General features: G+C 39.3%; 1 protein-coding gene across 5 annotated transcripts in view; it reads right to left on the bottom strand.

Annotated features, from left to right (window-relative positions):
• PAK2 (p21 (RAC1) activated kinase 2) overlaps positions 1 to 23,564 on the bottom strand; it is a 505,361-nt gene that overhangs the window by 323,245 nt on the left and 158,552 nt on the right. For all 5 annotated transcript variants that reach the window (XM_053709811.1, XM_053709810.1, XM_053709809.1 and 2 more), the window contains one exon: positions 14,224 to 14,321. In XM_053709811.1, coding sequence (XP_053565786.1) covers positions 14,224 to 14,321 — 98 coding nt within the window. The remainder of the gene's footprint in view (positions 1 to 14,223; positions 14,322 to 23,564) is intronic.

Raw genomic sequence — 23,564 nt, 5'->3', positions numbered from 1 at the left:
ATATCTTAATTCCTAAAAAAGGGGATAGATCTATCTCTGAATTGAGGCCTCGGGGGAAAAGGGTGTCAAATTTATAGATTAGTTCGGCTTCTTTTTTGAGTAATTTGCTTTCGAAGTCCCCTCCTCTCCAATCTCCTCTGACCTTACATATTCCCCAATATTTCAAATGCTGTAAATTATTTTTGTGGATCTCTCTAAAATGTTTATATAAGTGGGTGTCTAGATTCCCTTTTTCAATATTACAGAGATGTTCCCTGATCCTGTCACGTAAAAATCTGGTGGTCTCTCCAATATAAAATAAATCACATGAACATTTTAAAAGATATATAATGCCTTTGTGAGAACATCTTATAATATCTTTAATTTTAAAATCTATGTTTGTCCCTGTTATCTATATGGAGCTAATTTTGCTACTGTATCTACAAGCCCTACATGAAATGCATGGAAAAAACCCTTTAGACTATTCCCTCTGAGATCTTGATCTACCATTGTGATATTGTCTTTCTTTAGGACACTGGGAGCTAGAATTTGCTTCAGATTTCTGGCTTTTCTAAAAATGATTTTAGGTTTGTATGCTAGAAGATCTCCTATCAAGGGATCTTTTTTAACTATGTGCCAGTGTTTCGTGATTATTTTGCGTAATGTTTGGTGATCGTCATTATAGTTTGTTATTAGTGCCACATCGTACTCATTTTTATTATCCCTAATGGCTGGTGTGTTTTTCTCTTTATACTGTAAGAGAGAACTTCTTTCCGTTGTTTTAGCTCTAATCATGGCTCCTTCTAGTTCTTGCTCACTATACCCTCTTTCGTAGAATCTCTGTTGGAGGACATTCACCTGGGTCTCAAAGTCTGTATATCTAGAACAATTTTTCTTAATTCTAAGATATTGACCTATGGGTATATTGCCTTTCCATCTTTCATGGTGGCAACTCTTCTTGTGTACATACCCATTACAGTCTACTTGTTTGAAGAATGTTTTAGAGGCTAGACTACCCTCATCAACGAATAATTCTAAATCTAAAAAAGAAATGGAAGTTTTACTATATTGATAGGTGAAATGAAGACCCTTATCATTGGTATTCATCGTTTGAAAGAATAATTTCAGGTTTTCTTCCGAGCCTTTCCATATAATTAGTATATCGTCTATATACCTATTGAAGAGCACGAGGTCCGCGCCAAATTCATGTGACATAAGGAAGTTATCCTCCCAGTCTCCCATGAATATGTTAGCGTAACTTGGCGTGAACCTCGTGCCCATCGCGGTACCCTCTAATTGAAGATAATATCTACCATTGAATTCAAAATAATTGTTTTCTAATATAAATTTTATTCCTTTTAGAATAAACTTTCTAAGATCACTATCCATATCTTTATCTGATTCCAAAGTGTTTTCAATGGCCCTTAGGCCCTGTTCATGATCAATGATCGTGTAAAGGGATGTAACGTCACTAGTTGCAAGGAAATAATTATCTTCCCATTTAATTTTTTCAACTAATTGTAATACTTGAGTGGAATCTTTTAAATAGGTGTTGAGATTTTTAACGTATTTCTGAAGAAATATATCCACATATCTGGAAAGGTTAGATGTTATAGAGCCTATTCCAGATATGATGGGTCTCCCCGGAGGGTTTGTAAGATCCTTATGAATTTTCGGGAGGAAGTAAAAGATGGGGGTTCTTGGGAATTCAGGATACAGATAATTGAATTCATTATCATTAATAGTACCCCCATCCTTTCCCTCCTCCAAAATGCAAAGTAAATTTTTTTTTTTTTAGAAAAATATACTAATTTAAATATAATTCCTAGAGGCTTGAAATTTAAGAAAGCATGCACGTTCACTTTAAAACAAACACACCAAAAAGAATGGGATTTGGCACTAAAAGAAACTTCACTAAAATTGATCGAAATTATAAAAAAATCACGTAACGAAACCTTAGAGGAAATCAATACTAAAATTACAGATCTCAAAAACCAATTAGAAAAGAGAGAACACCCTAACTTTAAAGAAAGGCAGAATATCCTAGTAAATAAATTGATAGAACTAAAACATGGCCTATTAGATACCAAATGGAAGAAATTAGAAAGAGATAGGAATGATTTATTGGAACAAACTAAAGAATTGAAAGACAGAATTGAGAATGCTAACAAAGAAACTACACAATCAGACGATTGGGATAAACATAAACATATTAATAGACAACATTCTAGAGGTCACATACTACCTAATATACCAAAAAATAAAAATTTTGAGATATATGGGAATAGAAACATACAAAATGGCCAGCATGAGAATGCCTATGATACACAATATCCAGAACAATATCAATCCAATACCAACTGGAGAGATCGTTCTAATTATGGGACACATAGATATAAGGCTCCTTTCCAACAATATCGTCACAATCCTAATTATCACAATAGAACATACCATGAAAACTCTGAAAATTATTATGGTAACAGAATGCCACAAAATTTTAGGGATACATATAGGAATGGGTATAGATCCCAATATTATGAGAATAGAAATCATAATAACCATAATTTCTGGCAAAATACAAGACAACCAAGAAATTCATACTATGACTCAAATGATGAATATTATGACAATAGGAGAAATAGATCAAGGATGGACAGTTGGCATCTAGAAACCAACAATAGATTTGCAACCTTAGATAATGAATGTGAGACCGGGATAATCAATAATGAGAAAGATTTTTTAGGGAACAGCCCTCCGAGGGAGGGCACCTCAAAGAACCTTGCAGCTCTAGAAAAAAGAGAGAAACCTTACACCCCATCAAATCTAAGAAAAAGGCAATTAGAGGACAAAGAGGAGGAAAGAATAGAAGGAGAGGCAAAGAGAGTGAGATAAATATTGGTAATACAGGTATTTTCAACTTGAGTAATAAAGAATTGAATAATGATGAAAAAAGGATATTATCATTAGGTTTATCATTTGCTCCAACTACTACTCTGTACAAATTCAATACCCATATTCATTTAAAACAATTCATCAGAAAGTTAACACTAAAACGTTATTTTCTGAAAAATCCCATAGAAAGACAGGTAAATCCATCTAAATTCCCTAAAATTATAACAGATATTGACAATAAAAGAACCCACACTAACCTTAAACCCATATCCAAATTCTATCCCTCATACGCCAAAGGATCTAACATAGAAACCTTTGAAAAGATGGTCTTAAAAGACTTAAAAGAATTTAACCCTAAAAAATCGAGGCCCAGTTTTAATCTATCAAAAAAAGATAAAGAAATTATAGATAAACTACAGAAAGATAAAGATGTAATTATAAAGCCAGCAGATAAGGGTGGGGGGGTTGTTATTATGAACAAAACTAATTACATAACAGAAGCAAACAGAATATTGAGTGACCCCAAAACATACAAAATATTAAAACTCAACTCGATCAATAAGATTAAGAAAAATGTACTTTGCATTTTGGAGGAGGGAAAGGATGGGGGTACTATTAATGATAATGAATTCAATTATCTGTATCCTGAATTCCCAAGAACCCCCATCTTTTACTTCCTCCCGAAAATTCATAAGGATCTTACAAACCCTCCGGGGAGACCCATCATATCTGGAATAGGCTCTATAACATCTAACCTTTCCAGATATGTGGATATATTTCTTCAGAAATACGTTAAAAATCTCAACACCTATTTAAAAGATTCCACTCAAGTATTACAATTAGTTGAAAAAATTAAATGGGAAGATAATTATTTCCTTGCAACTAGTGACGTTACATCCCTTTACACGATCATTGATCATGAACAGGGCCTAAGGGCCATTGAAAACACTTTGGAATCAGATAAAGATATGGATAGTGATCTTAGAAAGTTTATTCTAAAAGGAATAAAATTTATATTAGAAAACAATTACTTTGAATTCAATGGTAGATATTATCTTCAATTAGAGGGTACCGCGATGGGCACAAGGTTCACGCCAAGTTACGCTAACATATTCATGGGAGACTGGGAGGATAACTTCCTTATGTCACATGAATTTGGCGCGGACCTCGTGCTCATCAAGAGGTATATAGACGATATACTAATTATATGGAAAGGCTCGGAAGAAAACCTGAAATTTATTCTTTCAAACGATGAATACCAATGATAAGGGTCTTCATTTCACCTATCAATATAGTAAAACTTCCATTTCTTTTTTAGATTTAGAATTATTCGTTGATGAGGGTAGTCTAGCCTCTAAAACATTCTTCAAACAAGTAGACTGTAATGGGTATGTACACAAGAAGAGTTGCCACCATGAAAGATGGAAAGGCAATATACCCATAGGTCAATATCTTAGAATTAAGAAAAATTGTTCTAGATATACAGACTTTGAGACCCAGGTGAATGTCCTCCAACAGAGATTCTACGAAAGAGGGTATAGTGAGCAAGAACTAGAAGGAGCCATGATTAGAGCTAAAACAACGGAAAGAAGTTCTCTCTTACAGTATAAAGAGAAAAACACACCAGCCATTAGGGATAATAAAAATGAGTACGATGTGGCACTAATAACAAACTATGACGATCACCAAACATTACGCAAAATAATCACGAAACACTGGCACATAGTTAAAAAAGATCCCTTGATAGGAGATCATCTAGCATACAAACCTAAAATCATTTTTAGAAAAGCCAGAAATCTGAAGCAAATTCTAGCTCCCAGTGTCCTAAAGAAAGACAATATCACAATGGTAGATCAAGATCTCAGAGGGAATAGTCTAAAGGGTTTTTTTCCATGCATTTCATGTAGGGCTTGTAGATACAGTAGCAAAATTAGCTCCATATAGATAACAGGGACAAACATAGATTTTAAAATTAAAGATATTATAAGATGTTCTCACAAAGGCATTATATATCTTTTAAAATGTTCATGTGATTTATTTTATATTGGAGAGACCACCAGATTTTTACGTGACAGGATCAGGGAACATCTCTGTAATATTGAAAAAGGGAATCTAGACACCCACTTATATAAACATTTTAGAGAGATCCACAAAAATAATTTACAGCATTTGAAATATTGGGGAATATGTAAGGTCAGAGGAGATTGGAGAGGAGGGGACTTCGAAAGCAAATTACTCAAAAAAGAAGCCGAACTAATCTATAAATTTGACACCCTTTTCCCCCGAGGCCTCAATTCAGAGATAGATCTATCCCCTTTTTTAGGAATTAAGATATAATAAATTCACAATTAACATATAGATAATATATGAATTATCCTAAATCCTATATGAAGAACTGACAATATTGACTCTAGAATGATTTTAAAAATGTACAAAAGATATATAATCTTTTAGAATTTTAGAAATTAAAAAAGAATTTTATAACATTTAGTAATCAGTAAAAGGTTTTACAGTTTGATTAATTTACTATAAGGTTGTATTAAATATAATGAAAATCATTCTCTACTCTCTAGAACTATCTAATATATAACCCAACTGTGATAAGCTGATGTCCAAAGAATTCTAATAATTTCTATGATCATTTTTTCTTATGTACTAGGTGATTAAACTGTCCATTCCAATAGTATGAAACTTATTTTTTAATACAAATACCACCTTTGGTTTTACCACCTTAATCGAGTCTTACCACCTTATCTGAGCATTCAAACATATGTCATGATATCTCTAAGTTTGAGCGCAATAAAAAAATTTTTATAAATATTATGTGTATCAGCTTTTATTGAACGAACAGATGACCCAATCCAAATGAACACAATATACCACCTTAAATATAAATAAGCTTGATCAAATTCCACCTTTAATTGGAAAGACTCACAACCAATGAACACAATCCAATGATCATTTAAACCTTGCCCCGGGAACTAACCAGTATCTTGAAAAAGCCCTATCGGGTGAAACGCGTAGACTTACTTGTGTTGTTCCCAACAAAAGACTTTACTCTATCTTCAAATCTAGGTACCTAGTTTTACTCTGTAGCCCGTGCGGGTCTGTGGATTTTCGTTACCCCCTTGGAATCCTGCAATATCTGACACATAAGAGGTCTGAAAAACAAGCTGTCTCCAATCACGCTGACCGGGTTCAGCCGACTCAAGCATAGGATTTTTGGAGTAAGAAAGCAGTTTCCAATCACGCTGACCGGGTTCAGCCGACTCAAGCAAGTAAGAAAAGTCACTAACACTTTGGAGATATTGTTTACTTCTGATAATCTCCAAAAGTGTAAGCTATTAAACCGTTATTACAGTCATTTGGAAAAGTGTGAGTATAACCTGATAATAAGGTGTTCAACATGATCGTTTAATTCTTATGAAAAATTCTACTATATTAACTCCACACTGACACTATCTGCTGAACTGCAACATTTTTTCGATCAGCTAACATAAGAAACTTTGTTACAAAGACTGAAGATTTCACTCAAGATCGATATTAACATTGTAACAATCTTGCTGCATCTTTTTACAACGCTCAAACATTTTAACAAATAAAAAAAAAAATGTCCTTATTTTTCACTCTTTTAAAGGTGGTAATCCAAATTTTAAAAAGGGAGACGTCCCTTCTATCTTACTATTCATATTTTAATGTGTACTGTTGTAATTCATTGTATTTTACTGTGAGTAAAGGTATTCATTTCAATTTTTATATCTCATTTCCTGTTATTTGACCAAGTGTGGTGGGAACTTAGCTTTTAGCGCCCTCTTTTTTCTCCTAAACTTTGTTTTTTTCTTGACAGTCCTGGGGTGACTGTTTTAGAGTGGCCTTGTTCTCTTTTAGCTATCAGCGCTATACTCCTGTGTTCACCAGATCTGCATACCAGGTCCTGCGTGGCTACGCAGGCGCTGTCAAAAACACCAAAGCCCTCTCCTGCTTGGTCTTGACCTCCGGAGGAAATTCCACTCCCCCGGAAGAAAAGTCTGACGACTTAGAAAATCCACCTTCCAGTTCTCAACACCTGGGATATGGATAGCTGATAGACAAGAGTGAGTCTCTGTCCAGTGAATTATTGTAAGACTTCTAACATCACTAGGGAACTTCTGTTCCCCCTTGATGGCTGATGTAAGCCACAGTCGTGTATATTGTCCGACTGAGTATGATGTACCTCAGAGTTGCTAACTGAGGCCAAGTCTGAAGAGCATGGAATATCACTCCCAGAATATTTATTAGAAGGAGGGTCTCCTCCTAAGTCCACTATCCCTGAGCCTTCAGGGAGTTCCAGACTGCATCCCAACCTAAAAGGCTGGCATCCATTGTAACAATTGTCCCGTCTGACCTGCGGAAGGTCATACCCTTGGACAGATGGACCCGACATAGTCACCAGAGAAGAGAATCTCTGGTCTCTTGGTCCAGGTTCAACAGGGGGACAAATCTGTGTAATCCCCGTTCCTCTGACTGAGCATGCATAGTTGCAGCGGTCTGAAATGTAGACGTGCAAACGGTACTATGTCCCTTGCCGCTACCTATTAAGCCGATTTCATTCATGTACTGAGCCACCGAAGGGCGCGGATGGGATGAAAAACACGGCAGAAATTTAGAAACTTTGACAACCTGGACTCAGTCAGGTAAATTTTCATTTCTACAGAATCTATCAGAGTCCCTAGGAGGGAAACCCTTGAGATTGGGGATAGAGAACTCTTTCCTTGTTCACTTTCCACCCATGTGATCTCAGAAATGCCAGTACTACGTCCGTATGAGACTTGGCAATTTGGATGTTTGACGCCTGTATCAGGATGTCGTCTAACTAAGGGGCCACTTCTATGCCCCGCGGCCTAAGGACCGCCAAAGCGACCCCAGAACCTCCATAAAGATTCTTGGGGCTGTAGATATCCCAAAGGAAAGAGCTACAAACTGGTAATGCCTGTCTAGAAAGGCAAACCTGAAAAACGAAGGTGATCTTTATGCATCACAATGTGAGGATAAGCATCCTTCAAATCCATTGTAGTCCTCTATTGACTCTCCTGGATCATAGTTAAGATGGTACGAATAGTTTCCATCTGAAATGACGGAATTCTGAGGAATTTGTTTAAGATCTTTAGATACAAAATAGGTCTGAAGGTTCCCTCACCTTGGGAACCACAAACAGATTTGAGTAAAAACTCTGTCCCTGTTCCTCTCTTGGAACTGGATGGATCTCGTACACAATGTAAGAATGCCTCCTTTATCTGGTTTGCAGATAATTGTGAAAGGCGAAATCTCCCCTTTTTTTGGGGGGGAATCTTTGAAATCCAGAAGATATCTCTGGGATATAAATTCCAATGCCTAGGGATCCTGGGCGAAGAATGAAAGTCTGTCCCCTATAGGATCCGTTACCGGATAGGGGTCCGTTCCTTCATGCTGCCTTAGAGGCAGCAGCAGCAGGCTCCTTGGCCTGCTTATCTTTGTTCCAGGTCCAATTGTCTCCAGACCGCCTTGGACTGAGCAAAAATTCCCTCTTGCTTTGCCTTAGAGGAAGTGGATGCCACACCTGCCCTGAAGTTTTAAAAGGCACGAAAAATAGACCTTTTTTGGCCCTTGATTCCTATCCTGAGGAAGGGCATGACCTTTTCCTCCAGTGATATAAGCAATAATCTCCTTCAAACCAGGCCCGAATAGGGTCTGCCCCTTGAAGGGAAGTTAAGTAGCTTATTTATTAAAATCACGACAGCTGACCATGATATAAGCCATAGCGCTCTACGCGCCAGTATAGTAAAAAACAGAATTCTTAGCCGTTAGTTTAGTCAAATGAACAAAGGCATCAGAAAACAAAGGAATTGGCTAGCATAAGCTTGTCAAATATATTCATCCAATGGAGTCGCTAACTGTAAAGCCTCATCAAGAGACTCAACCCAGAATGCCGCAGCAGCAGTGAAAGAAGCAATGTATGCAAGGGGCTGCAGGATAAAACCCTGTTGAATAAACATTTTTTATCCATTGGATCTAAAAAGCACAACTGTCCTCGCCAGAGGTAGTGGTACGCTTAGCTAGAGTAGAAACTCTTCTCTCCACCTTAGGAACTGTCTGCTAGAAGTCCCGTGTGGTGGTAACTATTATAAAACATTCTTCTAAAAAATAGGAGGGGAAGAGAACGGCACACCTGGTCTATCCCATTCCTTATTAAAAAAATTTTTAGTAAACCTCTTTAGGTATTGGAAAAACATCAGTACACACCGGCACTGCATATTATTTATCCAGTCTACACAATTTCTCTGGCCCTGCGATTGTACACATTCATTCAGAGCAGCCAAAGCCTCCCTGAGCAACAAGTGGAGGTTCTCAAGCATAAATTTTAAATGTAGAAATATCAGAATCAGGTTAAATCATCTTCCCTGAGTCAAAAAAAATCACCCACAGACTAAGCATATTGTGAGGTAGTATCATACATGGTTCTTAAAGCGTCTGTATGCTCTGTATCTACCCCCAGAGCTATCTGCTTTCCTTTAATTTCAGGTAGTCTGACTAATACTGCTGCCAGAGTATTATTCACCACCTTTGCCATGTCTTGTAAAATAAACGCTATGGACGCCCTTGATGTACTTGGCGCCATTTGAGCGTGAGTCCCTGAAGCGGGAGTCGAAGGGTCTGACACGTGGGGAGAGTTAATCGGCATAACTTTCCCCTCGACAGAATCCCCTGGTAAAATAAACGCTATGGGTGCCCTTGATGTACTTGGCGCCATTTGAGCGCGAGTCCCTAAAGCGGGAGTCAAAAGGTCTGACACGTGGGGAGAGTTAGTCGGCATAACTACCCCCACGACAGAATCCTCTGGTGATAATGTTTTTAAAGACAAAAAATGATCTTTATTGTTTAACATGAAATCAGTACATCTGGTACACATTCTAAGATGGGGTTCCACCATGGCTTTAAAACATAATGAACACAGAGCTTCCTCTATGTCAGACATGTTAGAACAGACTAATAATGAGACTAATAAGCTTGGAAAACACTTCAAATCAAGTTAACAAGCAAATATATAAAACGTTACTGTGCCTTTAAGAGAAACAAATTTTGTCAAAATTTGAAAAACAGTGAAAAAAGGCAGTAAAACAAACGAAATTTTTACAGTACATGTAATAAGGTAACAGAGCATTGCACCCACTTGCAAATGGATGATTAACCCCTTAATGCAAAAAACAGATAAAAAAAAAAAACGACAGACGTTTTTAAAACCAGACACAACAAAACTGCCACAGCAGAGCTGTGGATTACCTTCCCTATAAACGATTTTGGAAGTCTTTTTAGCCCTTTAGAAATGTCCTGTAGTATTCATGGGACTGCTGAGGGAATCTGGATAATTCATTTTGTAATTTTAACTGCGCAAAAAAGCGCTAAATTAGGCCCCTCCCACTCATATTACAACAGTGGGAAGCTTCAGTTAACTGTTTCTATGCAAAATTTAAGCCAGCCATGTGGAAAAAACTTAGGCCCCAATAAGTTTTATCACCAAACATATGTTAAAAAACGATTAAACATGCCAGCAAACGTTTTAAAACACATTTTTACAAGAGTATGTATCTCTATTAATAAGCCTGATACCAGTCGCTTTTACTGCATTTAAGGCTATACCAACATTAGTGTTATCACCAATGTACGTTAAAAAACGATTAAACATGCCAGCAAACGTTTTAAAACACATTTTTATAAGAGTATGTATCTCTATTAATAAGCCTGATACCAGTCGCTATCGCTGCATTTAAGGCTTTACTTACATTACTTCGGTATCAGCAGTATTTTCTTAGTCAATTCCATTCCTAGAAAAATATTTTACTGCACATACCTTATCTGCAGGAAAACCTGTACGCCATTCCCCCTCTGAAGTACCTCACTCCTCAGAATGTGTGAGAACAGCAAATGGATCTCAGTTACGTCTGCTAAGATCATAGAAAAAACGCAGGCAGATTCTTCTTCCAAATACTGCCTGAAATAAACAGCACACTCCGGTGCCATTTAAAAATAACAAACTTTTGATTGAAGAATAAACTAAGTATAAATCACCACAGACTCTCACGACCTCCTATCTATGTTGAGGCTTGCAAGAGAATGACTGAATATGGCAGTTAGGGGAGGAGCTATATAGCAGCTTTGCTGTGGGGGGACTCTTGCAACTTCCTGTTGGGAAGGAGAATATATTCCATAAGTAATGGATGATCCGTGGACTGGGTACACTTAACAAGAGAAATGAGGCTCAGCCTACTACAGTGAAGGCCCTTCCTGACTGGAAAGGTGTCTAAACCAGTGCCTGACGTAAAAAAATGTTCCCCAAAGTTTATAAGTGTGAATTTCAAGCATCAAGCTGTATAAAATGCCCAAATAAAGCAATCGATTTTGCCCATAAAAGTGTCTACCAGTTTTATAGCCCATAAAAGTGTCTACCAGTTTTATAGCCCATATTAAGCCCTTTATTCTGTTTGAGACTAAGAAAATGGCTTACCGGTCCCCATGAGGGGAAATGACAGCCTTCCAGCATTACACAGTCTTGTTAGAAATATGGCTAGTCATACCTTAAGCAGAAAAGTCTGCTAACTGTTTCCCCCAACTGAAGTTATTTAATCTCAACAGTCTTATGTGGAAACAGCAAACGATTTTAGTTACTGCAGCTAAAATCATATTCCTCTCACAAACAGAACTCTTCATCTTTTTCTGTTTCAGAGTAAATAGTACATACCAGCACTATTTTAAAATAAACTCTTGATAGTAGAATAAAAAACTACAACTAAACACCACATACTCTTCACCATCTCCGTGGAGATGCTGCCTGTGCAATGGCAAAGAGAATGACTGGGGTGGGCGGAGCCTAGGAGGGACTATATGGACAGCTTTTGCTGTGCTCTTTGCCATTTCCTGTTGGGGAAGAGAATATTCCCACAAGTTATGGATGATGCCGTGGACCGGACACACCAATGTTGGAGAAATCAGAGCAAACATACTCTGGCTTTCTAAAATAAAATCTTGCTTGTAGTGAAAAGTCCAATTTTCCTCAGACACCAAAAACCACCTCCTCCGTTGACAGAGGCAAAGAGAATGACTGGGGTTTGAGGGAAGGGGATTGATACTTAACAGTTAAACTGGTGTGCTCTTTGCCACCTCCTGCTGGCCAGGAGTGATATTCCCAACAGTAATTGAGGATGCCGTGGACTCACCATATCTTAGGAAAGAAATTATATATATACATACATACATATGCATGCTAAGGCCCAAGAGTGGTCACTACCATTGTTGTTATTCCTCCTCTTTATATCAATAGCCTAGTAAGGTCCAAGAGTGACCATCTAATCACATGAGGAACATATACTAAAGAAAACTAGGTTTCAATACTGTATATCTGGTTTTTATGTAGACTCAGTTCATTTAGAGACTATACTGTTATCTATGTTCACCCTAAGCTGGGGGCATCACTCCTTTTATTGTATGTCTACAACTAAGAAGCGAAGGTTTCGCTAATAAGTAAGGTTTACTGTTTTCTTAACTATACTCTGATAACATGTTCTTCTACAACTAAATCATTGTCAACTATACATTCAATGAAATTACCTAGAAAAATAACTTCTGATTGTTGCATTTGTATATGATGATATGTATTATAAAAACCACAATAAAAGTTAAAAAAAAAAAATAATAAGTGCATTGCAAATTTTGAGCAAACTTCCCCTGCATAAAGCTGGAGAGACCAATCAGTGAGACCAGCTTGTTTAAAATGCTTACAAAATTTTCACAAGACTGGTGAGAGAGATTCAGACATACCCTGGGAACTACCCTGTCCCTCCCACTTTCTGAAGCTGTCAGTTTTAGTTTACAATGCAGCAAATTCAATGTGGAATGTATTTTGTAAAAGCTACACAGAAATACACAAAAGTATGACCCTAGTTTGTTAAAGTAAAAGAAACTATCAAAACATAATCAGAATTTGTAAAATAACTGCTAGAAAATGCAAAGCTTACATTCTATAATACTGAAAAGGATCCAATCTAAAGTGTTAAGTAATCTAGAAATACAAAGTGTAAATGCAACAACACTCCAATCACGTAGTGCTGTATTGCACTGGGCTTGTCTCTACTTCATATATAGAAAAGAGATCTTGCAGTGCTGGAGAGTTAAGCTCTTTTTCTTTGAATATTTAGCCCCTGTAAAGTCTGAACTACAACTTATTTCCAAGCTGGAGAACCTTTGAACATCAGGGCCTAAGGCCTGATTCTCAAAAGATCTGTTTTATGGTGAGATTCTATAAGAGGTCTCAGTATTGCAAGGCCAATTAGGGATTGTTTTAAAGGCAATTTTTTACCTTGGAAACTACATCTCATTAAGGCGATTTCACCAATATTTATATGAAATAAATATTATTTAAATAATGCTCAGTAAAATAAACTAAATTATTTCTCTCCATGGCTGCAAGTTTAAGATTGGTAAAATGTATTTTTTTATTTTAAAATTGTTTTCACTATCTGAATCACAAAATAACATTTTCAAGTTTCATATTCCTTAAAGGAACACTGAACCCAATTTTTTTATTTTGTGATTCAAATAGAGCATGCAATTATAAGCAACTTTATATTTTACTCCTATTATAAAATTTTCTTCATTCTCTTGGTATCTTTATTTGAAAAGCAAGAATGTAAGTTTAGATGCCGGCCCATTTTTGGTGAACAACCTGCGTTGTTCTTACCGATTGGTGCATAAATTCACCCACAAATAAACAGGTGCTGCCCAGTGTACTGAACCAAAAATTGGTTGGTTCCTTAGCTTAGATCCCTAATTTTTCAAATAAAGATAGCAAGAAAATGAAGTAAAATTAATAGGAGTAAATTAGAATGTTGCTTAAAATTGCATGCTCTATCTGAATCACAAAAATAAAAGTTTGGGTTCAGTGTCCCTTTAAATGAAAAACACAGAATAAAAATAAAACAAACACTCATGAAGAGATGATTTACAATACTGTACTAAATTTATACTTAATTTGTTCTGGAAAAAGTTTACTTCAGAAGTCACAAAGTTCTATATTGACTCTTTCCAAGAAGTCTTGGTACTCCTCTCCTTGCTACCAGCTTCAGTCCACATATAGTCAAGCTAAGACCTATTTGGAGTCAACATGCATGTAAAAACCTGCTTTATTCACATATTTTTCTTGTATTCAGGAACTAATAGAGCAGTATCTCAACGACCCATATGTGACTAAGCAAATACATTCAGTAAGTAGAATACAGTGAACATGTGCAAGGAATTACTATTCTTATTTATGGATAAAAAGCTATATTTAAAAACACAACTTACAGTGAATTCTCCAGTTACAGAATCAAAGCCCACATGGATAGTGTGTTCAAAGTCTGATGGCGGGGAAATTTCAGGACGTTCTGGTTTTTTCTTGCTCCCTTTTAAAAAGACAGAAACCTTAATATTTCTTCTAATAAAAGTATGTATGTATGTATAAATATTTAACAAAAACTTGTTGCCCCAATAGTTTAATTAAACCCATTAAATGGTAACAATTTTCCACCATGTGCTGAGCTGTTTAGTAGTTATGCTGCTAATATCTAAACTCTACTGTAGGCCATTTTTCTGTGAAAAACACAATCGTTTTATTTTTTCAGCAGACCCAGAAAATGCCAGGCCACTTATGTGGAAATAAGTGCAGGGGTTGCGATTAGCTTAGAAATGACAACCTACCCATGCATCATCATTCTCACTGTAGTTAACACACACACACACAATATATATATATATAATCCTCCTGCTAACAGGAAGTGGCAAAGAGCACCACAGCAGAGCTGCTATATAGCTCCTCCCTTAACTCCACCCCCCCCAGTCATTTGACCAAAGGTATAGGAAGAGAAAGGGAAAAACTAACAAGGTGTAGAGGTGACTGAAGTTTATAAAAAAAATAAAACCTGTCCCAAATGACAGGGTGGGCCGTGGACTCGGTATATCGTAAAAGACAATTTATCAGGTAAGCATAAATTTCCTTTTCTTTTACAAGATATACCGAGTCCACGGTTTTCATCCTTTACTTGTGGGATACCAATACCAAAGCTTTAGGACACGGATGAAAGGGAGGGACAAGAAAGGAACCTAAACAGAAGGCACCACTACTTGAAGCACCTTTCTCCCAAAAAGTCGCAACCTTACAAATCTGTTCAACAGAAGCATCGTTTTTAAAAGCCCATGTGGAAGCCACAGCTCTAGTGGAATGAGCCGTAATCTTTTCAGGAGGCTGCTGTCCAGCAGTCTCATTTGCCAGGCGGATGATGCTTTTCAGCCAAAAAGAGAGGTAGCCGTAGCTTTTTGACCCCTACGTTTCCTGGAATAAACAAACAGGGAAGATGTTTGACGGAAATCCTTGGTCGCTTGTAAATAAAATTTTAAAGAACGAACCACATCCAAGTTATGCAACAAACGTTCCTTCTTAGAGGAAGGATTACAACACAAGAAAGGAACCACAATTTCCTGATTAATATTCTTGTTTGAAAAACCTTAGGAAGAAATCCAGGTTTAGTCCGCAAAACCACCTTATCACAATGGAATATAAGATAAGGGGAATCACATTGCAATACAGAAAGCTCAGAAACTCTTCGAACAGAAGAGATAGCTACTAAAAACAAAACTTTCCAAGATAACAGCTTAATATCTATGGAATGAATGGGTTCAAACGGAACCCCTGGAAGAACATTAAGAACTTAATTCAAACTCCATGGCGGAGCAATTGGTTTAAACACAGGCTTAATTCTGATTAAAGCCTGACAAAATGCCTGAACATCTGGGACATCTGCCAGACGCTTGTGAAGCAAAATTGACAAAGCAGAAATTTATCCCTTCAAGGAACTAGCTGATAATCCTTTCTCCAATCCTTCTTGGAGAAAAGACAAAAACCTAGGAATCCTAATCTTACTCCATGAGTAACCCTTGGATTCGCACCAATAAAGATATTTGCGCCATATCTTATGGTAAATTCTTCTAGTGACTAGCTTGCGGGCCTGAATCAGAGTATCAATAACCGACTCTGAGAAACCCCACTTAGATAAAAATCAAGCGTTCAATCTCCAAGCAGTCAGCTGCAGAGAAGTTAGATTTGGATGTTGGAACCGACCTTGAATGAGAAGGTCCTGTCTCAATGGCAGTTTCCACGGTGGCAGAGACAACATGTCCACTAGATCTGCATACCAGGTCCTGCGTGGCCACGCAGGTGCTATTAGAATTACTGAAGCCCTCTCCTGTTTGATTCTTGCAATCACACGAGGTAGGAAAGGAAAAGGTGGAAACACATAAGCCAGGTTGAATGACCAAGGTACTGCTAGAGCATCTATCAGTACAGCCTGGGGATCCCTTGAGCTGGACCCGTAACGTGGAAGTTTGGCATTCTGTCGAGATGCCATCAGATCCAATTCCGGCGTGCCCCATTGATGAATCAAGGTTGCAAACACCTCCAGATGGAGTTCCCACTCCCCCGGATGAAAAGTCTGACGACTTAGAAAATCCACTTCCCAGTTCTCTATTCCTGGAATATAGATCGCAGATAGATGGCAAGACTGAGTCTCCGCCCATCAGATTATCTTTGATACTTCTATCATCGCTAGAGAACTCCTTGTTCCCCCCTGATTGATATATGCCACAGTCGTGATATTGTCAAACTGGAATCTTATGAATTTGGCCGAAGCCAACTGAGGCCACGCCTGAAGCGCGTTGAATATCGCTCTCAGTTACAGAATATTGATTGGCAGTTGAGACTCTACCTGAGTCCACACACCCTGAGCCTTCAGGGAATTCCAGACTGCACCCCAGCCCAGGAGGCTGGAGTCCGTCGTTACTATTACCCAAGATGGCCTGCGGAAGCACATCCCCTGGGACAGATGGTCCTGTAACAACCACCACCGAAGAGAGTCTATGGTATCTTGGTCTAGATTTATCTGAGGAGATAAATTTGCATAATCCCCATTCCACTGTCTAAGCATGCACAGTTGTAGTGGTCTGAGATGAAAGCGAACAAACGGGGTGATATCCATTGCTGCTACCATTAGTCTGATGACTTCCATACACTGAGCCACTGATGGCCGATGAATGGACTGCAGAGCTCGGCAAGTATTTAGAATCTTTGATTTTCTGACCTCTGTCAGATATATTTTCAGGTTTACCGAGTCTATCAGAGTTCCCAGGAATGGAACTCTTGTTTGTGGAACTAGTGAACTCTTTTCTACGTTCACTTTCCAACCGCGAATTCTTAGAAATGACAACACGATGTCCGTGTAAGATTTGGACAGATAAGTTGACGCCTGGATCAAGATATCGTCCAGATAGGGCGCCACCGCTATGCCTCGCGGTGTGAGAACCGCTAGAAGGGACCCTAGAACCCTTGTGAAGATCCTGGGAGCCGTGGCCAACCCGAAGGGAAGAGCCACCAACTGATAATGTTTGTCCTGAAAGGCAAATCTTAGGAATCGATGATGATCCTTGTGGATAGGAATGTGAAGGTACGCATCCTTCAGGTCCACAGTAGTCATATATTGACCCTCCTGGATCATTGGCAAAATTGTACGAATGGTCTCCATTTGAACGATGGGACTCTGAGAAATTTGTTTAGACATTTGAGATCTAAAATTGGTCTGAAGGTTCCCTCTTTTTTGGGAACCACGAATAGATTTGAGTAGAACCCCTGCCCCAGTTCTGGAACTGGGCAAATTACACCCATCGTGTAGAGGTCTTTTACACAGCGTAAGAACGCCTCTCTTTTGTCTGGTCTACAGACAAACGTGAAAGATGAAATCTCCCCCTTGGGAGGAAATCTTTGATTCCAGCTGGTACCCCTGGGTCACAATTTCCAATGCCCAGGGATCCTGTACATCCCTTGCCCAAGCCTGAGCAAAGAAAGTCTGCCCCCTACTAGATCCGGTCCCAGATAGGGGGCTGCCCCTTCATGCTGTCTTGGTAGCAGCAGCGGGCTTCTTGGTTTGTTTACCTTTATTCCAGGCCTGGTTAGGTCTCAAGACCGACTTGGATTGAGCAAAGTTCCCTTCCTGCTTAGTGGAGAAAGAGGAAGCAGAGGATACTCCATTAAAATTTTGAAAGGAACGAAAATTATTTTGTTTACCCCTCATCTTGAGAGACTTGTCCTGAGGTAGGGCATGACCCTTAAATACAGTAATGTCAGAGATTATTTCCTTCAGCTCAGGCCCGAATAGGGTCTTACCTTTGAAGGGAATAGATAAAAGCTTAGATTTAGATGATACGTCAGCAGATCACGACTTTAGACATAACGCTCTGCGCGCCAGAATGGCAAAGCCTGCGTTTTTCGCTGCTAATTTTGCAATTTGAAAAGCAGCATCAGTAATAAAGGAATTGGCTAATTTAAGAACCTTTATTCTGTCTAAAATATCCTCTAAAGGTGTCTCTACCTTCAGAGACTCTTCCAGGGCACCAAACCAAAAAGGCAGCTGCAGTAGTTACTGGAACAATGCAGGCTGTAAGAGAAAACCCTGGTGAAACAAATAGTTTCTTTAGAAGGCCCTCTAATTTTTTTATCCATAGGGTCTTTAAAAGCACAACTGTCTTCAATGGGTATAGTTGTACGCTTAGCTAGAGTAGATATAGCTCCCTCCACCTTAGGGACCAATTGCCAGGAGTCCCGTATGGTGTCAGATATAAGAAACATTTTCTTAAAGTTAGGAGGGGGAGACAACGGTATACCTGGTCTATCCCATTCCCTCTCAACAATTTCTGAAATTCTCTTAGGAACCGGAAAAACATCCGTGTAAGTAGGTACTTCTAAATATTTGTCCATTTTACACAATTTTTCTGGGGGAATTGTGATAGGGTCACAATCATCCAGAGTCGCCAAAACCTCCCTGAGCAACAGGCGGAGGTGTTCCAGTTTAAATTTAAAGGACGTGACGTCCGAATCTGTCTGAGGTAATACATTTCCTGACTCTGAAAGTTCTCCCTCAGACATAAAATCCCTAACCTCCAAATTAGAGCATTGTGAGGGTGCATCGGAAATAGCCACTAAGGCATCAGAGGGTTCAGTATTTACATTAATACCTGACCTACTGCGTTTACCCTGCAAACCTGGCAGTTTAGATAATACCTCTGTAAGGGTAGTAGACATCACTGCAGCCATATATTGCAAAGTAAAAGAAGTAGACGCACTAGCAGTACTTGGCGTTGCTTGAGTGGGCGTTAAAGGTTGATACACTTGGGGAGAATTAGATGGCGTATCCCGATTCTCTTCAGACTGAGAATCATCCTTAGACACACTTTCATTACATAAAATATGTTCTTTACAGTGTAAGGCCCTTTCAGTACAAGAAGGGCACAAAGTAAGAAGGGGTTCCACAATGGCTTCTAAACACATAGAACATTGAACTTCCTCAGTGTCAGTGTTGAACAGGCTATATAAACACCACAAAGTCGTTAAACACTCTATTTAGTGAGATAACACAATATTTTGAAAAAATGGTACTGCGCCTTTAAGAATAAAAAGCGCACAATATTGCAAAACAGCTTAAAAGTGTTCACATATGTCCAATTTTAAGATAAACCTGCCCTATAATGCAGTCAGATGTTGCACCCCACAATAAAGAGCAATTAACCCTCTGAGTTATCAATAAAAACAACGTTTATTAGAAAAACTTTATAATCCCCTGAGTTTGTGTGTGAAGAAACTGCGCCATTGAGGCGTGAAATTAGGCCCCGCCCATCCTCTCCGGAATAAGCTGAGCCTAAACAACCGCAGTAAAGCGGTCAAACATAAGCCATGTGGGTATAAAAAATAAAGTACTAGCCATGTGGATCCTCTTTAGAGCAAAAATATAACAACCAGCCACCCATTTTAGATTAATAAAATAGTTAGGCTGCCCCAGTGTCTCACCATAACATATAAAGTTGTCTTGAAAACAAAATAATGCCCAGAATTACAGTAATACCCTATTTTCCACAGAATTACTGCTTACCCCTTCCCTCTATTGGAACTATGTCAGCCAGTTCTGATATATCACAGTCTCCTCAGAAATAAATGACTGAACATACCTGGCCTTAAGTGGCCGAGTTAAGAAATTGAGTTAAAGGGACAGTCTAGGCCAAAATAAACTTTCATGATTCAGATAGAGCATGTAATTTTAAACAATTTTCCAATTTACTTTTATCATCAATTTTGCTTTCTCTTGGTATTCTTAGTTGAAAGCTTAACCTAGGAGGTTCATATGCTAATTTCTTAGACCTTGAAGCCCACCTCTTTCAGATTGCATTTTAACAGTTTTTCACCACTAGAGGGTGTTAGTTCACGTATTTCATATAGATAACACTGTGCTCGTGCACGAGAAGTTATCTGGGAGCAGGCACTGATTGGCTAGACTGCAAGTGTCAAAAGAACTAAAAAAAGGGGCAGTTTGCAGAGGCTTAGATACAAGATAATCACAGAGGTTAAAAGTATATTATTATAAATGTGTTAGTTATGCAAAACTGGGAAATGGGTAATAAAGGGATTATCTATCTTTTAAAACAATAAAAATTCTGGTGTAGACTGTCCCTTTAAATCCATAATGCTATCATCTAGAATGCTCTACTAACAATCTCATCTCTCCACAGGTATGCATTTCTTTCTCTGCATTTCATGCCCTGGTTGTTATCCCACGTCCCTTTAATGTTTTTTCAATATACTGGTATGAATTTCTCTCTCTGCATTTCATGCCCTGGTTGTTATCCCACGTCCCTTTAATGTTTTTTCAATATACTGGTATGCATTTCTTTCTCTGCATTTCATGACCTGGTTGGTATGCATTTCCTCTGATGTCTGAATTTATGACTTTATCTGTATAATTGTTATCAGCTCCATTGTATAATTTCTGTGTTCATCCCCCATCCATTTGCTCACCCCCCCCCCCCCCCAATCTAATTTACAAGTGTGTAATTCCAGTCTTCCTAACTAGTCTACTTGTAACACAGCTGCCATGAATATAATCATTCCAACCCTAATTTTACTACTATATACAACTGAGAGCTGGCTCTGAGGCCTTGGCTCTGAAATTCAAAGTGGCCGAGTTAAGAAATGGAGTTTAGAAACTGGAGGGGAAACTGCAGACCCCACTAACAGGTAATCCTTACCAACTGTACACCTGCACAATGCTCTCTATGTCCTTTCTGATCTTTCAGTCTGCCATCTTCCTAAAACTCACTGCATGCTCTTATAATAATAATCCCCACACTATCCTTATCTCTCCCTCCCTCCTCTCATCCCCTATGCTATCCTCTCATGAACTACTCTGTTTCCTTAGCAATACTTCCCCATCTTACTCTCCTGTGTCTAGTCATACCCGCTCCTACAAGTCTCACTCTCACCTTATGTCACTCTCACTGTTACTACTGCTTGCTTCTGGGGAGATCTCTCCTAACCCTGGCCCTGCAGCAATCACCACACTCATACACTCTTGCTCAGTCCCCCACAATACAAACTCAAGGTCACGCGATCCCAACAATCTCATCTGCATTAACCCACAGCGCTTATACCCTCTCTTTTCTTGTGCCCTCTGGAATGCATGCTCTTTCTGTAACAAACTTACAACTGTTCACGACCTGTTTGTTTCTAACGCTTTCAATCTTCTAGCAATTACTGAAACCTGGCTATCTTCCTCTGACACTGCTTCCATTGCTGCTCTAACGCATGGCGATCTCCACTTTAGCCACACACCTTGGCCAGGTGAGAGACATGGTGGCGGTGTTGGAATCTTACTGTCCCCTTCCTGCTCCTATCAGCACCTCCATCTCTCTCCTTCTCCTCCTTTGAAGTCCATTGCCTCCGCATTTTTCCCCCCTCTCCCTCAAGGTGGCAGTTATCTATCGCCCCCCTGGACCAACCTCCCAATTCCTTGACAACTTTGCTGCCTGGCTTTCTCACTTTCTCTCTACAAATACACCTGCTCTAATCTTAGGGGACTTCAACATCCCCATTGATAACCCATCTACCCCTGCTGCCTCTATACTTCTCTCACTGACAAACTCCTTTAGTCTTTCACAATCCACCCTATTCCCTACTCACCGTGACGGACACTCTCTTGATCTGGTATTCTCCTACCTCTGCTCCCCTTCTGATGTCACCTGTCGCCCATTTCCCATCTCAGACCACCATCTGCTCACCTATAATCTCAATGTACAGACTAAACCTATTTCTACCCCCCGCCTCCGCACCTGTAGAAATCTGCACACTGTGGATCCTCTCCAACTTTCTAACCTTATTCAAAAACGCCTTCCCCACACTTCCATGGTATCCTGCCCTGACCTTGCTACAAACCACTATAACAATACTCTCTCCTCTGCGTATTTGTGGAGGAGCAAGGGTGTCGAATGCAAAACCCCACGTCGTCAGCTCCAGCCCTGGCACTCTCAGCAAACACGCTATCTACAAAAATGCTCCCGTGCTGCTGAACGTGCCTGGAGGAAATCCCGCTCTGAACGCGATTTCCTACACTATAAGTTCATTCTTTATTCTTACTCCTCTGCCCTTCACTTAGCCAAGCAAAACTACTTCTCTTCTCTCATATCATTGCACTCCTCAAACCCTAAACGTCTCTTCTCCACTTTCAACACTCTCCTCTATCCACCTGCACCACCCCCCGCATCTTACTTTAGTGCGCAAGACTTGGCAGATTACTTTTTCAACAAAACACCATCAGAAGCAACATCCCACCACAAGACTGCAACCTTTCATCTCCGCCCCCGGTCACCCCCTCCAACACTCTCAGTACCTTCCCCCCAACCCCTGAGAATGAAGCGAGTTCCAATATCTTCCTCAAACCTCACTACATGCCCCCTTGACCCTATCCCTTCACATCTAATACCCTCTCTGTCCTCTACCCTCACCCCAGCTCTTGCTCACATATTCAACCAATCCCTTACTATTGGTTCATTTCCATCATCCTTCAAACATGCAAAGGTCACCCCCATCCTCAAAAAACCCTCCCTCAACCCCAATTCTCCTGCAAACTACCGCACCATATCACTACTTCCGCTAGCTTCTAAAGTCCTGGAAAAACTAGTTTTCAATCGCCTAACACACTTCCTATCCTCCAACTCATTGCTTGACCCCCTGCAATCTGGCTTCCGTCCCCAACACTCAACTGAGACTGCCCTCACCAAGGTTACTAACCATCTTCTTTCTGCTAAAAACAATGGCCACTATTCTATACTTATCTTATTTGACCTGTCTGCTGCCTTTGACACTGTTGACCATCCCCTCCTACGGACTCTCAGCTCCCTTGGGCTCTGTGACATTGCCCTCTCCTGGATCCACTCTTATCTTTCTAATAGGTCCTTTTCTGTCTCATTTGCTGGTGACTCATCCTCTCCACTACCTCTGTCTGTTGGAGTACCTCAAGGGTCTGTTCTAGGCCCTCTACTCTTCTCTATTTATACTTCCTCACTGGGTAAACTTATTAGTAGCTATGGCTTCAACTATCACCTCTATGCTGATGATACTCAGATTTACCTATCCACCCCTGCACTCTCTCCTTCTGTCCTTTCCCACATCAGCGGCTGCTTATCTGGCATTTCTTCCTGGATGGCCTCTCACCACCTAAAAATCAACATGTCCAAGACAGCTTCTTCTAATCCCCCCAACTAATTCTACTCCAGTTTCT

The sequence above is a fragment of the Bombina bombina genome, chromosome 4, assembly GCF_027579735.1.
Source record: "Bombina bombina isolate aBomBom1 chromosome 4, aBomBom1.pri, whole genome shotgun sequence".
NCBI lineage: Eukaryota > Metazoa > Chordata > Amphibia > Anura > Bombinatoridae > Bombina > Bombina bombina.
The sequence above is the reverse complement of the archived record's forward strand: the minus strand, read 5'-3'. Positions and strand labels throughout refer to the sequence as shown.